This window comes from Rousettus aegyptiacus, unplaced genomic scaffold (genome assembly GCF_014176215.1).
Source record: "Rousettus aegyptiacus isolate mRouAeg1 unplaced genomic scaffold, mRouAeg1.p scaffold_m13_p_2, whole genome shotgun sequence".
NCBI lineage: Eukaryota > Metazoa > Chordata > Mammalia > Chiroptera > Pteropodidae > Rousettus > Rousettus aegyptiacus.
The window spans coordinates 1,513,204-1,525,358 of NW_023416295.1; the positions used below are offsets into that span (position 1 = coordinate 1,513,204).

Sequence of the window (12,155 nt, forward strand, 5' to 3'; positions counted from 1 at the left end):
ACGGATGCCGTGAACTGGGCCGACGCCCTACGGCTGAACGGGGGTGCAGGCCACTGCGCTCCGGGCGGCCCTGACCACGGCAGCGATAACACAGGGGCCCGGAACTGAGGGCCGTGGCTGCCGGGGGCCTTGGGGGGCAGCGTGCATTTTGGTCACACTCACGTACAAAGCCCTGGGTCCCCCCGGGATTTGTGGATTTAAAACTTTTTTCTGAACCCCATTTTCTCACCAGTAAAACCAGCTTGCTTGGTTTAAAAAGTTGATGATCAATTTGGAATTCGACTCTAAATATAAAATCGAAAACTCATTTTACAGTTTTAAAAGCCTTTCCATTTTTCTCTTACTGGATTAAAAAGTCCTTCCCAGTCTCCCTTTATGAAAACACACAAAACAGGCAAAAGGGGCCTCTCCCAGCCGCCCTGCGGTACAAACGCTACTTAGCAAACACCTTTAGAAAAACACAGCCTTTTATTAACAGAGTGTGGCGCCCGATCACGTGAAACCCAGAGCCCAGCTGCGGCCCCCCGCCTGCCCCCAAACTGCTGGGCTCGGAGGTGGCCGGGGCGGGCCCCTCGGAGGGACAGGGTGGCGAACGGGGGCTCTGCTCTCTGGGGGTGGGCGGAGGGTTCCGGAGCCGGGAGCTGGTCCCAGCCTGTGTGGACTTTCTCCCCCCAGGGCGGGCACGCCCTGAGCACGTGAGCTCGTGTGCGAGGCCTCATTCCGCAGCCGACTCTTGTGGAAGCTGGAGCAAGCGGGTCGTCCGAAGCCTGTGACCGCTGAGGTCCAGCTGTCATCCAAGGGCGCTAACGGTCTGGACTGTCTTTTCCGCCCCCCGGTGCTGTGTCACTGCTCACGCTGGCGGACACACCCGTCATCCGGGGCGCCTTCGAGGACGAGGACAGGACAGGTCGGGGGACCTGCCAACATCCCAGCGAGGGCTCCCGGCCACACGGGTCACCCTAAACCGTGCTCAGTGTCCCTAAATGCCATCACCTGTCTTCGCAGATGTCCATCGCTATTATTAAATTGCTGTTGCAAAGAAAAATAGGTAGGAATATCAAAGCAGAAAGCCTGAGTTTTAGTCTTGCATTATTTTTTCCAAAGGCTTGGATATTTCCTTTGAATATAAATTTGTGTCAGCTCAACTTTTGAATTAAAACTTCTGAAGTATGACTCTAGTACTTCCTGAAAATTTATAAACCAAAGTAGAGAAAATATTTAATATTTGTAATTCTATTTTGTGTATTTTACCAAAATAATAAATAACAGGATATAATTCATCTATGAGATACAGTAATAATCACATGCAGAAAACTTTCAAAAACTTCATGATCTTAAAATTTCTGATAAATGCTTACCTGTCTTATAACCTTTCAATTTATACAGAAAAGAGATATGTCCCAATATGAATGATAAAAATAAATTTTCCTGAACTTTCTTCAAAGAAAAACAAAATGCACATATTTGAAAATAAAAAAATCTTAATGCTTATAAAATTATTTTCCAGGTGTGAACTGAATTGCACAATCCATACACTTATAGAAAAAATATGTGATTATTTTTAATGATTTATGTATTTAAAAAAATAAATTTTATGTTACAATTTCAAAGACTACTTCATACAAAATTTTACCCACATACAATGTATGTAATTTTTTGCAAAGCAAAAATCCTAGTCACGTATACAAATTCACAAAAGGCAGGCATCTTAACTTGAAGCAAAACAGTCCATTTAGGGATGTGCCTAAGTCATTCAATTTGGTCTAAAAAAGATTATAAGCATGTGAAAGCCCCGTTCACTAATACACCGCCTCTCCTCCTCTAATGACGTGTTTGGTCTAATCTGATCCAACAGAATTTTACAGTGAACTACAGAGAGAAAGACACATTTCTAAATGGTAGATCTTAATAATCTGATCTTGAACTTATTCAGCTTAGAAAATCACAAAGCTACCTTAGTAAAAATTTATTTTGGAAATCACACTGGGAAAAATGAAACTGTGCCGTTTGCGCTAATCCTTAAACAACCTCCCTGCCCCCCAGGGCAACTCTAATGCTTGAAACTGTACAATAAATACAGTGTCTAGAAATAAACCCCCAGGACCCGCCTTGACACCGTAAGCCTGTCTCCAAATGGCGAAGTCCTTTGTGCGCAAACTCTGGGACCTAAGTTTTTACAGTATTACATGTGCATGAAAAACTAAATATAAACCATGTTTTAAAAAAACCTTTGCTTTAAAAAATAGTTTTCCCCCCAAAATGTCAACATCAAAAAAGTTTTGTAACATGGTGCGTCCTCCGGTCTCCCTGTCTCGGTCTCCCGGGGGCCCACGCCGCGCGGAGCGCCTGGTGCCGGCGCCGTGGAAAGCCAGCCCCCTTCTCAGGGAGAACGGGGACCCCCGCAGGGCCGCGCCGGCGTCCACGTGGAGGAGCAGGGCCGCGCGGAAGGCGGGACGGCCTGGCAATCCATGCCAGACGGTGCCACGACGGCACCCGGAGCCTTTTTAAATCTATGAACGTTACGGGCTGGAGACGCGCGCGAACGAGACCAGGGGCCGGTGAGAATCACACGCCGGAGCGGGAGCCGCTACGAAGGGGCGGTGAACACGCCCACCTGCGCCTTCGTCAGGCACAGGCCGACCTCACCCTCGTCGGGGTCCACGGCCGAAAACGCAATCCCTTGCCGTCCAGGCCCCCCTCCCTGTGACGGGCCCATGGAAAAGGACCGCCGTCCTCCACTCGGCGCCCGGCTCACGGAAGTCCTGTCACTAGCCCCGCACGCTGAAATCAGCGGCCACCCCTGCCCGCGGGAGAATCCCGGCGCCCGGGCTAAGGAAACCGGCCTTTTTTACGCGCGGAGTGAATGCGCCCACAGTCCTAAAGGCCCGACAACCGGCGGGGGGCAGCGTGAGGCGTTCGCCTCCTCAGCAGACTGAGGGTCCACAGCGATGCGCTCAGCCTCCCTTTATTGTCACGCGGAGGTGGAGCCGGGCGCTCTCACCTCCGGGAGCTCAGGGCGACGCTGTGCACCATGCGCTGCATCTTCTCCTCATTCCTCAGGATGTTGGCCTTCACGGCGCAGATCTTGTCCTGCTGGTCGCGGATCAGCTGCTCCAGCTCGGCCAGCTCCGCCCGCAGTGGCTCCACGGCACCGTCCGTGATGCTGGCGGAGACAAAACCGCAGTGAGCACCTGGCCGCGCCTCGCACGCGCTTCCTCTTCCAGACAGTGGAAGGCTGCGACTGCGAGCTGCTCACCACACCCAGAGAAAAAGCGTAAATATTTCCTAAAGCCCTTAAACTATGGATGTCGCGAAGGGCCCAGGGACGGCAGGGAGGGGAGCAGCGAGGCCCGTCGGCGCTGAGCGCCGCCACCGGGGTGGCCGACACGTCCCCCGCCTTCCTACGCGGGGACCCCGACCTCCGGAGGAGGCCCGCCAGCTGAGGGGCATCGCTGCCGAGGCCCCTCCAAGCCGCTTGCTCGAGACGTGGCAGGAGGCCTTCCGGGGCCGGGCTAAGTCCTGGAATGACACACTGGAATACTGGGAAGGCCAAGGTCAGAACGAACCTTTTGCTTTAGACATTTTAAGCACAAAAAGATCTACAGTTTCCAACCACCCTACCATAAAGCAAGATCAGGGTTTGTCCAGAAGAAACATCTGGAATGATACTTTTCAACATCTTAAATCAAAACACAAGAGCAAGTGCTAACCAAGTACAGGTTCCCCCCGCTTTGAGCAAGTCTGCTTCCTGCACCTCGCTTTTCCCAAAGCCCCACGTCGCTATCTGTTTTTGCTAACCGAGAGAAATCCGAGGGGATTTTCGCTTTTACAAAAAAAGGCAAAAAGCAAAAACAGCGGCCGGTGTCTGTTCTGCAGCTGCCATCACTGGCAGCGGCACCGGGGGGGGAGGGTGGCCCGCAGGCTCCGTCCCGGGGACACTGATTCTCTTCTGTGGCAGCGGCGGCCACCAGGCTCTGGCCTGTCCCGAGCCTCCAGGCTTCGGCCCGACATGCTCCAAGCACGACGCGCCTGGGGTGCCGGACGCAGAGCACACGGGGCGCAGAGCCGGACGTGACCCGGCATTTCGATCGTGGCGACGATCGTGGGACACCGTGTGCCGCGAGCCGCCTGTGCCCGCCACACACGCCGCTTCCGTGGAGAGAAAGGGCCCTGCTGACCACGGTGGCACGGTTCTAGGTTTCCTGTTACTTGTATGATTTGCTGGGCTATCTTGGGGGCCTGGGAATGCCCCCAAATCTTTCCGCATGAATTAACATTAACTGCTTCTTCGCTCTACGCCACCCTGGCCGACGACAGGCTGCAGAGGGAAGCGCCGCTCCAGGACAGCAGGGCGCCCAGGGCTCGGTGACGGCCACTCCCGGACGGCGGGGCGCCGAGGGCTCGGTGACGGCCACTCCCGGACGGCGGGGCGCCGAGGGCTCGGTGACGGCCACTCCCGGACGGCGGGGCGCCGAGGGCTCGGTGACGGCCGCTCCCGGACGGCGGGGCGCCGAGGGCTCGGTGACGGCCCGACGGCAACGTGCGGCACGTACGGGGCCTTTAAGACACCGCAGACGAGCAGCACAGGGCGAACCTCGTGACACACAGCGTTTTACCACACGCGCTTCGACGAACCATCGAGTCACGTGCAGCATTTCCTAAAAGAATCCACTTAACGGCTGAAGTAATTACATGTGCCCCAGAGTCACTGATTATAAGAACAGAACATCAAACATTTCCCTAAAATAAATCTCCTTTTTAGTGACTTATGCTTGTGGTACAGAAGTCACTTCTAAATGGGTTCACCAGCATTTCTTTTACAGTCAAAACCTAAAATACTTTCAAAACTATGAAAGTTATAAAGCTTTGGGATTTTGACAGGACGGGTGAAGAGCGTGGTGTCCCGCCCGAACACGCCCGCGCCCCGGGGTGGCGGCGCACTGACCTCTGCTCCGCCCGCAGGGCCTCCGCATGCTGCTGGCGCTCGCCCCGCCACAGCTGCAGCTCGCGCTGCATGGCGTCCACGTCCTCCTGCAGGTAGTCCATGACCTTGCCCAGGGGCAGCGCGCTCCGGCACAGCGTCTGGATGGACGCGCGCAGCTTCTCCATCTCCTTGGCCACGACGTCCTTCTCCTTCTTCCACGCGGACTCGAAGACGAGCGGCTTCTCCTGCGGGGAGACCAACTCCTCACTCCGAGGCAGGACGGCCTGGGAGGGGGCCAGCGCTGCCGCAGACCCGCCAGGCCCCGCGCCGCCGCAGGCGAGGGCCCGTCCCCTCCTTCTCAAAGGGGGGCTCTTTACCTGCAAGGCCGTTCCAGGGCCACAGTTCTGTGCAGCGAGGCGTGACTTCCCAAAGGACCAGAAACTTACTGCAGCCGTGGTTCCGCAGCCTGGAGACAGTAACGACTGTCCCAGGAGCACCGGAGAAAAGGGGGCCCGGCCGCCCCTACAGCCCGCTGCTCAGACGCACGGCCCTCCGCCACAGTGGCCCTGCAAACCAGCTCGCGACTGGTGAGGGGAAACGGGCCGCGGGAGGGGAGCGGGCGGCTGGGGCCACGGCACCGAGCGGGCGGGGCGGCGGTCGGCTTCACAGGGCCAGACTGAGCCGGCTGGTCCGGAGGACCCAGGGGCCGGGCCCTCGCGGGGCATCGCGGTGCGGGGTGGGGTGGGCGGGGCTCACACAGCAGCAGGTGCAGGCGGGGAGGGCCCAGAGGCGACCCCGGAACTTCGCTTGGTTTTGGCCGAGTTCTCTGATAAGCGACATTTAGAACTCTGTTCGTCTGAGCGTTTATCACAGACATCTCTGAATTTCAAGAACTGACGTGAGGTGATGAGCATCAGTAAGTTAGACTTGGGAAACTTTTCCTGGGAAAACGAACACTGTCCATCCGGGAACCCTCCCTGTCCCTCCAGTCCACTGGGCCTGGCTGTGGTGTCCTGGCCTTAACGTCAAGTGCATTAGGTTACAATTAACCAATTTCCTGTTTCCCGTTTGAACTGTTGTATCTCCCCTGTCCCTCCAGTCCACTGGGCCTGGCTGTGGTGTCCTGGCCTTAACGTCAAGTGCATTAGGTTACAATTAACCAATTTCCTGTTTCCCGTTTGAACTGTTGTATCTCGTTACGGAGCCACGTGTTTCACCTGATGCGGTTCTAGACCGCAGGCTCCAGGAGGGTAGGGACCTGCGTGAATCCGCCGTGGTCCACACGGGCCCCTCAAATATCTGTCAAAGGAACGAATGAAGTGAACAGTTTACCTGTCCAAATCCTAGTCTGCCGCCTGCTGACCTTTGGCAAGCATGAGGAAAGCCTTAACCCAGATGCCTGACACACTGGGAACGTTAAAGAGAAATTAAAACTCATAAACTAACGAGTGGGTCCAGCAAGGCCGCAGGATGTAAGATACACGTCTGAACTCCAGCTGCATCTCCACGTACTGGCAACGAACACACGGACACTGAGATCAGAACTACGATGCCCCCGGCTGCTCCGAACCGGAGGTGCTGGGTGCAGATCCACCACGACACGCATAGAACTTAAGCGCTGAAATCATACAATGCAGATGAAGGAACCCAAAGATCAAAGCGGATGGAGACACATACCACGTCCTTCAATTATAAGATTCAACGTAGTAAAAATGTCAGTTCGCCCCAAATTGATATCCGAGTTAAACACAAATCTTTTGTCGATACCGACAAGGTCATCTAAGATTTATATGAGAAGCAAAGGAACTGCAATGGCTAAAGCATTCATAAAAAGAGAACAAAGCGCGAGACCCCGGCCCCCGGTCCCGGACGTTAGGGGCAGCTACGGCTCCCAAGAGTGGGGTCAGCAGGGCGGACGCACAGGGCCATGGGGCAGAACAGCAGATCCAGCAGGACAGCCCCGCAAACGTGCCCGAGGGGTTCTCGACGGGGAAATACAGCCTTTCAACACACGGTGCCAGAGCCACTGGGTCCGGAGGGGAAAACGACCCTTGACCTGAGTCTTATACGAAAACGAGCTCAGACTGGATCGAGGACTTAAACGTGAAATGTCACAGTATAAACCTTTTAGAACACCTCTAGGCTCTAGGGCCAGAAGGAGCCGTCAGAACGGACACGGAAAACACAACCCATTAACGGAAACACTGGCGGAGAAGATGCCGCGGAAACGAGAAGCCTCCGCTGCGCAGGAGGCCGCGGGCGGGGCGGGGAGCGGCGGGGTCTCGCCTCGCACCTGACGGCGGGCTGGCAGCGGACCGTGCACGTTCTCAGAACTCGGCAGCAAGAGAGCACGCGAGTCCCTGAGAAAACGGGCAAGAGGCATAAACGGACACTTCACCAACGAGGACGCACGGACAGGAGGCCAGCCCACGAAAAGACACTCGCGACCACGGCCTACGGGAAACGCACGCTCGAGCCGCAATCACGTCACTCCGCGCCCGTGAGGACGGCTGACGTCAGAGCGTGACGCACCACGCGCCGGCGGGGGCGGAGCGCGCGGCCCGGCGTCCGGGGCCGGCGGGGGCGGCAGCCGGCGCCGCTGCCCCGGAGAAGCCCGGCGGTCCCGGACCGGCCGCGCCTGGCACGGGGCCCAGCAGTGGCTGCCAGAGGACGCGGACGACGTCCACGCACAGACCCGCGCCGCGTGCAGCGAGGCCTACGCAAAGCGCCCCGCAGTGGACTCGACCCCGCGCCGTGGCGTGGCCGGGCACAAGAGCCGAGCCGCAGAGCCGCCCGATGGGCCGCGCAGAGCCCCGCGGAGCGAGAGGAGCCCGCGCGCACGGCAGGCCCGCGATGCCAGATCGGGGCTGCCCGGGGCCGCGGCGGGGTGGGCGGCAGGTGGCGGGGTGGGGTGGTTATGAAACGGGCGGCGCGAACGCTCCGGACGCGGCCGTGCCCAGGCCGGCGCCCTGGGCGAGATTCGGCCCTGCGGAGGCGCCAGGCGTCACCGGCCGGGAAACCGAGGGAAGGGCGTGCGTGACGCGCGGGCGTTTCTGACACGTGCCAGCCAGGGAGGAAGCCGCCGGCGGCGTGCAGGCCTCCCGGGTGCCGACTGCCCGACGCATGAGCCGCTTCCCGGGAAAAAGCGGCGCGGCCCTCACCACGCGCAGGGGAGCGGCTCGCGCTGACTCAGGCGAGAAGGGCCGAACTACGGAAACCCACGCGCTACGCGGACCACGAATCCCCACGTGTTCGGCACCCGGGACGCTGACGCGGGGCTGCTTAGGGCCTGGAACTTGGAATGGGCAAGCGCCGCGCATGAATGTGCTGTGCGGTGGGCGAGGCCCCCGGAGGGCGAGGACACGCTGGTCAGTGCCCCCCGCCCCCCGCCCCCGTGCAGTGGGTGAGGCCCCCGGAGGGTGAGGACCCGCTGGTCAGTGCCCCGCCCCCATACGGTGGGCAAGGCGCCCAGGAGGGCGAAGAGGCGCTGGTCAGTGCCCCCCCCCCCCCCCCCCCCCCCCCCCCGCCCCCCTATTTCAGGCGGTCTGGTCAAAGTCCTTCCCATTTCTGGGTCCCAGGCCTGGCAGAGTCCAGGACACAAGCCTTAGGTTCACAGCCTTGTGTTTAGAGGTTAGGGACCTAGTGAGACACCGAGCTCAGGTCTTGACAGTCAGGAGGGGCCATTATCACGGCTGCACACGCGCCACTGCGAAACGTCGAAGTTCTGGGACTTTTCAAACGTCCATCTAAACAAGCATGGTGGGGTGGGGGGAGGTAGGGGGCTGGCGAGAAGCCTCCCCGACGCACAGCCACAGCGCAGCTCTCCGGACAGACACAGCCGTTACAAGCCCGTTTTATGACTTTTAATACGCACAGAAAAATTTGATAATCTACCACCACGCTCACCACACAGGAATTCGTCGTATGAAAATACGCTTCATTCCTGAAAACAGAAGAGCCAAAAAGGACGACAGGAAACACCGCCCGGGTGTGAATCCAGCCTGGCCGCCTCGCCCGGCCCACGGCCTCCGCAACCTCCGGCCAGCTCCCGGCGTCCCCGGGGTCCAGCCACTGTCCAGCACAGAGACGCAAAAGAATCGACAGACGCATTTCGAACACAATCAATCGGACAGTACCTACAGCAGCAGAATGCACTCTGGAGCCCCACGTGCGGATCTAACACAGATACGCACAACCTCTGCGGAGAAAGCCACACCCTCGAGCTGGAAGGCAGGAGGGTGGCCGGTGAACGGAGAGCGTCTTGCTCACACGCGCACTCTGCCCCACCAGAACCACAGGGGCGTTTCTCACGGCGCGCAGCGAGCGGCTCACAGCACGCGTGGGAGAGGAGACGGGGCCGGGGGGCCCGGGGGACAGGGGACCTGTTTTTCTGTACAGCCCATGAGCTAAGAACGGTGTTTACATGTTCTGATGGTTGAAAACAATACTTAAAGAATACTATTTTGCGACTCATGTGAGGTTCTGTAAAATTCGCAGCTTGGCATCCGTAAAGCTTTCCTGGGACCCAGCCACACTCACGCAGCAGGGCGTCGTCTGCGCAGGCAACGCCAGCACTGGGGACAGAGCACAGGGCTCTCCGCCGCTGACACTGGCCACCGGCCACTTTCCAGGAAGTGCAGAGTCCAGAGAGAGCCCCACACAGGGCAGGTCAGCGTCCAAAAGACAGAAACCCGGTTATCTGCACAGCGGGGAAAAAAGCCTGCACCTCCCTCTTGCAGAATATAGGACAATCAACGCCAGGTGGATCGAGGACTTTAAATGTCAAAGCGAAGCTTCCACTTTTAAAAAAGAATTAGCGTCTTTCTGACCTCAGACGAGAGAAGCATTTCTAAGGCACAGAAGAGGCACTAACCGTGACAGAAGATCGAGAATGCTCGCCGGACTGAAATTCGGACTCGGTCATCGAGACGCCTCAAGGAAAGTGAAGAAACAATCTTTTGAATAAATGACGACTGCCATGTGGTCTCACCTCCCTGGACCCTCCACCCTACCATCTGTTATGATGTTATTTTTCCATGAAACTTGTTTTTTGAAAACTGGTTTAGCGCCTTTAACTTCATTCTGAGGCCGACCCGCACCCACCCGTGTGTCGCAGCGAATGGAAACGCCGGGGGGACGGCCCCTGAGGTCACCCCCACGGGCTTAGGCTTAGCGTCGAGCAGACGCGATTCCTCATGCAAAGCGCAGAACGGGGGACCGACGGGGCACGGTCGGAACGACTCACTGGGCCGAAGGTCGCTAAAATCGAGAAAAGTGGTTAATACGTAAATTTTAAGTTGAAATTTTGACTAAAAATAAGCTCTTAATTCATCACGTTGTCATTCACTGAGTAAACATATTAAACGGAAGATGGCCATTCAACGTGGAAATGTAAGGCCACAGCTATTAGCATTTTTATAATCCAACTTTCTTAAGCCAATGTACGTGCTTTTCAAGTAAAAGTGCCCTGACAGCCACGTCTTGACTCTCGTCTACACGAAAGCCTCTTTATTCACAGCTATCTTCCCAGAGCTCACACACACGAAACGGTCTGAGGGTTTCCAGACCAGCTCCGCAGCCTGTGATACAGCCATGGCGTACAGACGTGAATACTGTTCAGTGATATTTTTGATAATTTGGTGGTGACGAGTTTATATTCAAAACCTGAACCCCGAGCCTGTGTATGTTGGAAGATACCATATTACTTGAGAACATAAAACTATCACCCTATTTCCTGGAAAAAGAAAAAAAAGAAAAAGAAATAACAATTTCAGTGGTTCCTCAGCTCAGCTATTAAAGTCTCGCCAGTGAGGAAATTCTGTAGCTTACATCCCTTTTTATTTCTTTCACAGCCATTTTAATGTAAACAACATTCCTAGCAAAAGAATACCCAATACTCTAACTAGGGCCACGAGCGTCCAAACTAAAAATACTTTTATCAGGTGTAGAATTTCAGTGGAGGAGGAGTTCTGAAAAGCATTTTTCTAACAGTTAAAGTATTTGTGTTGAAATTGCACCATCTAGCTACCAAAATAAGAAACAATTTAAAGATCTATTTAAATCAACAAAGTAAAAGAGAGTGTATGACTGAAACCCCTAACATGTAAGTTTAGCTATCTAACATAAACTAATTATTACAATTAAAATATAACATGTTTGTGATAAGGCCGTTTTATCCATCAAGAGGCATTTCAACACATAACAGGTTCTCATATTCCCGGATTGATGCTTCTTTCAAACGGTCCCCCATAATCTCTGCAGACACTGGCTGCTACGCTCGGCCCCCGTTACCCCGCTCTGGAGAAGGGCAGTGAACAGCAGGGGTCCCCACCCCCAGGAGGCGGCCGCTCGGCAGGCGCTGAGCAGTGGGTGGCGGGTGAGCGAAGCTCCGTCTGAATCCGCAGCCGCTCCCAGCGCCAGCATCGCCGCCTCAGACAGTCAGGCATCAGGTTCTCACGGGAGCCGCGGTCCCTGGTGCCGAGAAGGCCGGGGACCGCCGCGCTAAAATGCACGCACGCAGGTCAAATCCGGCACGCGCTCGGCCTGCCGTCTGCCGAGAACGACCGCCAGCCCCCCTGCGACGCACCGTGCTCCTGGCCGAGGGGAGAGTAAAATCACAAACGCCCGACGTAAACTGGGGGGGGGGGGGAGACCCACAAAAAGAGCTACTCTGGGTCTGCTTCAAAATCAAGATGGTAAACAAGAAGCATCTGAAATTTATTAGATTAGAACGGGTATAACATGAAATAAAGCTGAAATAACGTAGAAAGGAAACTGAAAATCACGAGAAAGCTCTGCACAGCGCTGGAAAGGGAGCGAGTCACCCTGGAATCGCTGCTCCTCTGAAGCGTCTTCATTTACAATGTTCATAAAGCAAGTATGTTTAAAGCATGAGAAATACTATTAAAACCGTTTTTATGGTCGTTGTTCAAAAACTTCATAAATCTGAAGGAAAAATGTTGGCATGAACTAAATTCTTACTATTAGCAAAGTTTAATGTTTCCTCTTGAGAAGAGAGCGAGTCAGTCAGGATAATGAAAAAAATGCTCAAAGCAGTTGGATTCACATATTTATCCCATAACGTATTATTCAAGTCCATTAATACAATGAGAAATGGTTTTCTTCCAACGCAACTTCAAAGACAGGCTGGAGAGATGCCCAGATTACAAATATGTATTTCCTTAGCACTGGGGGAAAAAAATGCTCCCTCTGGAAAGAAAAAGAAGTCCTG

At 55.4% G+C, this 12,155-nt stretch overlaps 1 protein-coding gene across 2 annotated transcripts in view; it reads right to left on the reverse strand.

Moving 5' to 3' along the window:
* Positions 1-449: 449 nt before the first annotated feature.
* Positions 450-12,155, reverse strand: part of TRAF3IP1 (TRAF3 interacting protein 1) — a 33,622-nt gene continuing 21,916 nt past the window's right edge. The window contains exons 14-16 of one of the 2 annotated variants that reach the window (XM_016144255.2): positions 4,946-5,169; positions 3,002-3,163; positions 450-1,029 (exon numbers count right to left, since the gene is read on the reverse strand). In XM_016144255.2, coding sequence (XP_015999741.2) covers positions 990-1,029; positions 3,002-3,163; positions 4,946-5,169 — 426 coding nt within the window. In that variant the 3' untranslated portion in view covers positions 450-989. Of the gene's footprint in view, positions 1,030-1,055; positions 3,164-4,945; positions 5,170-12,155 lie in introns of those variants that run through there. The other variant, XM_016144256.2, reaches the window with a different exon arrangement.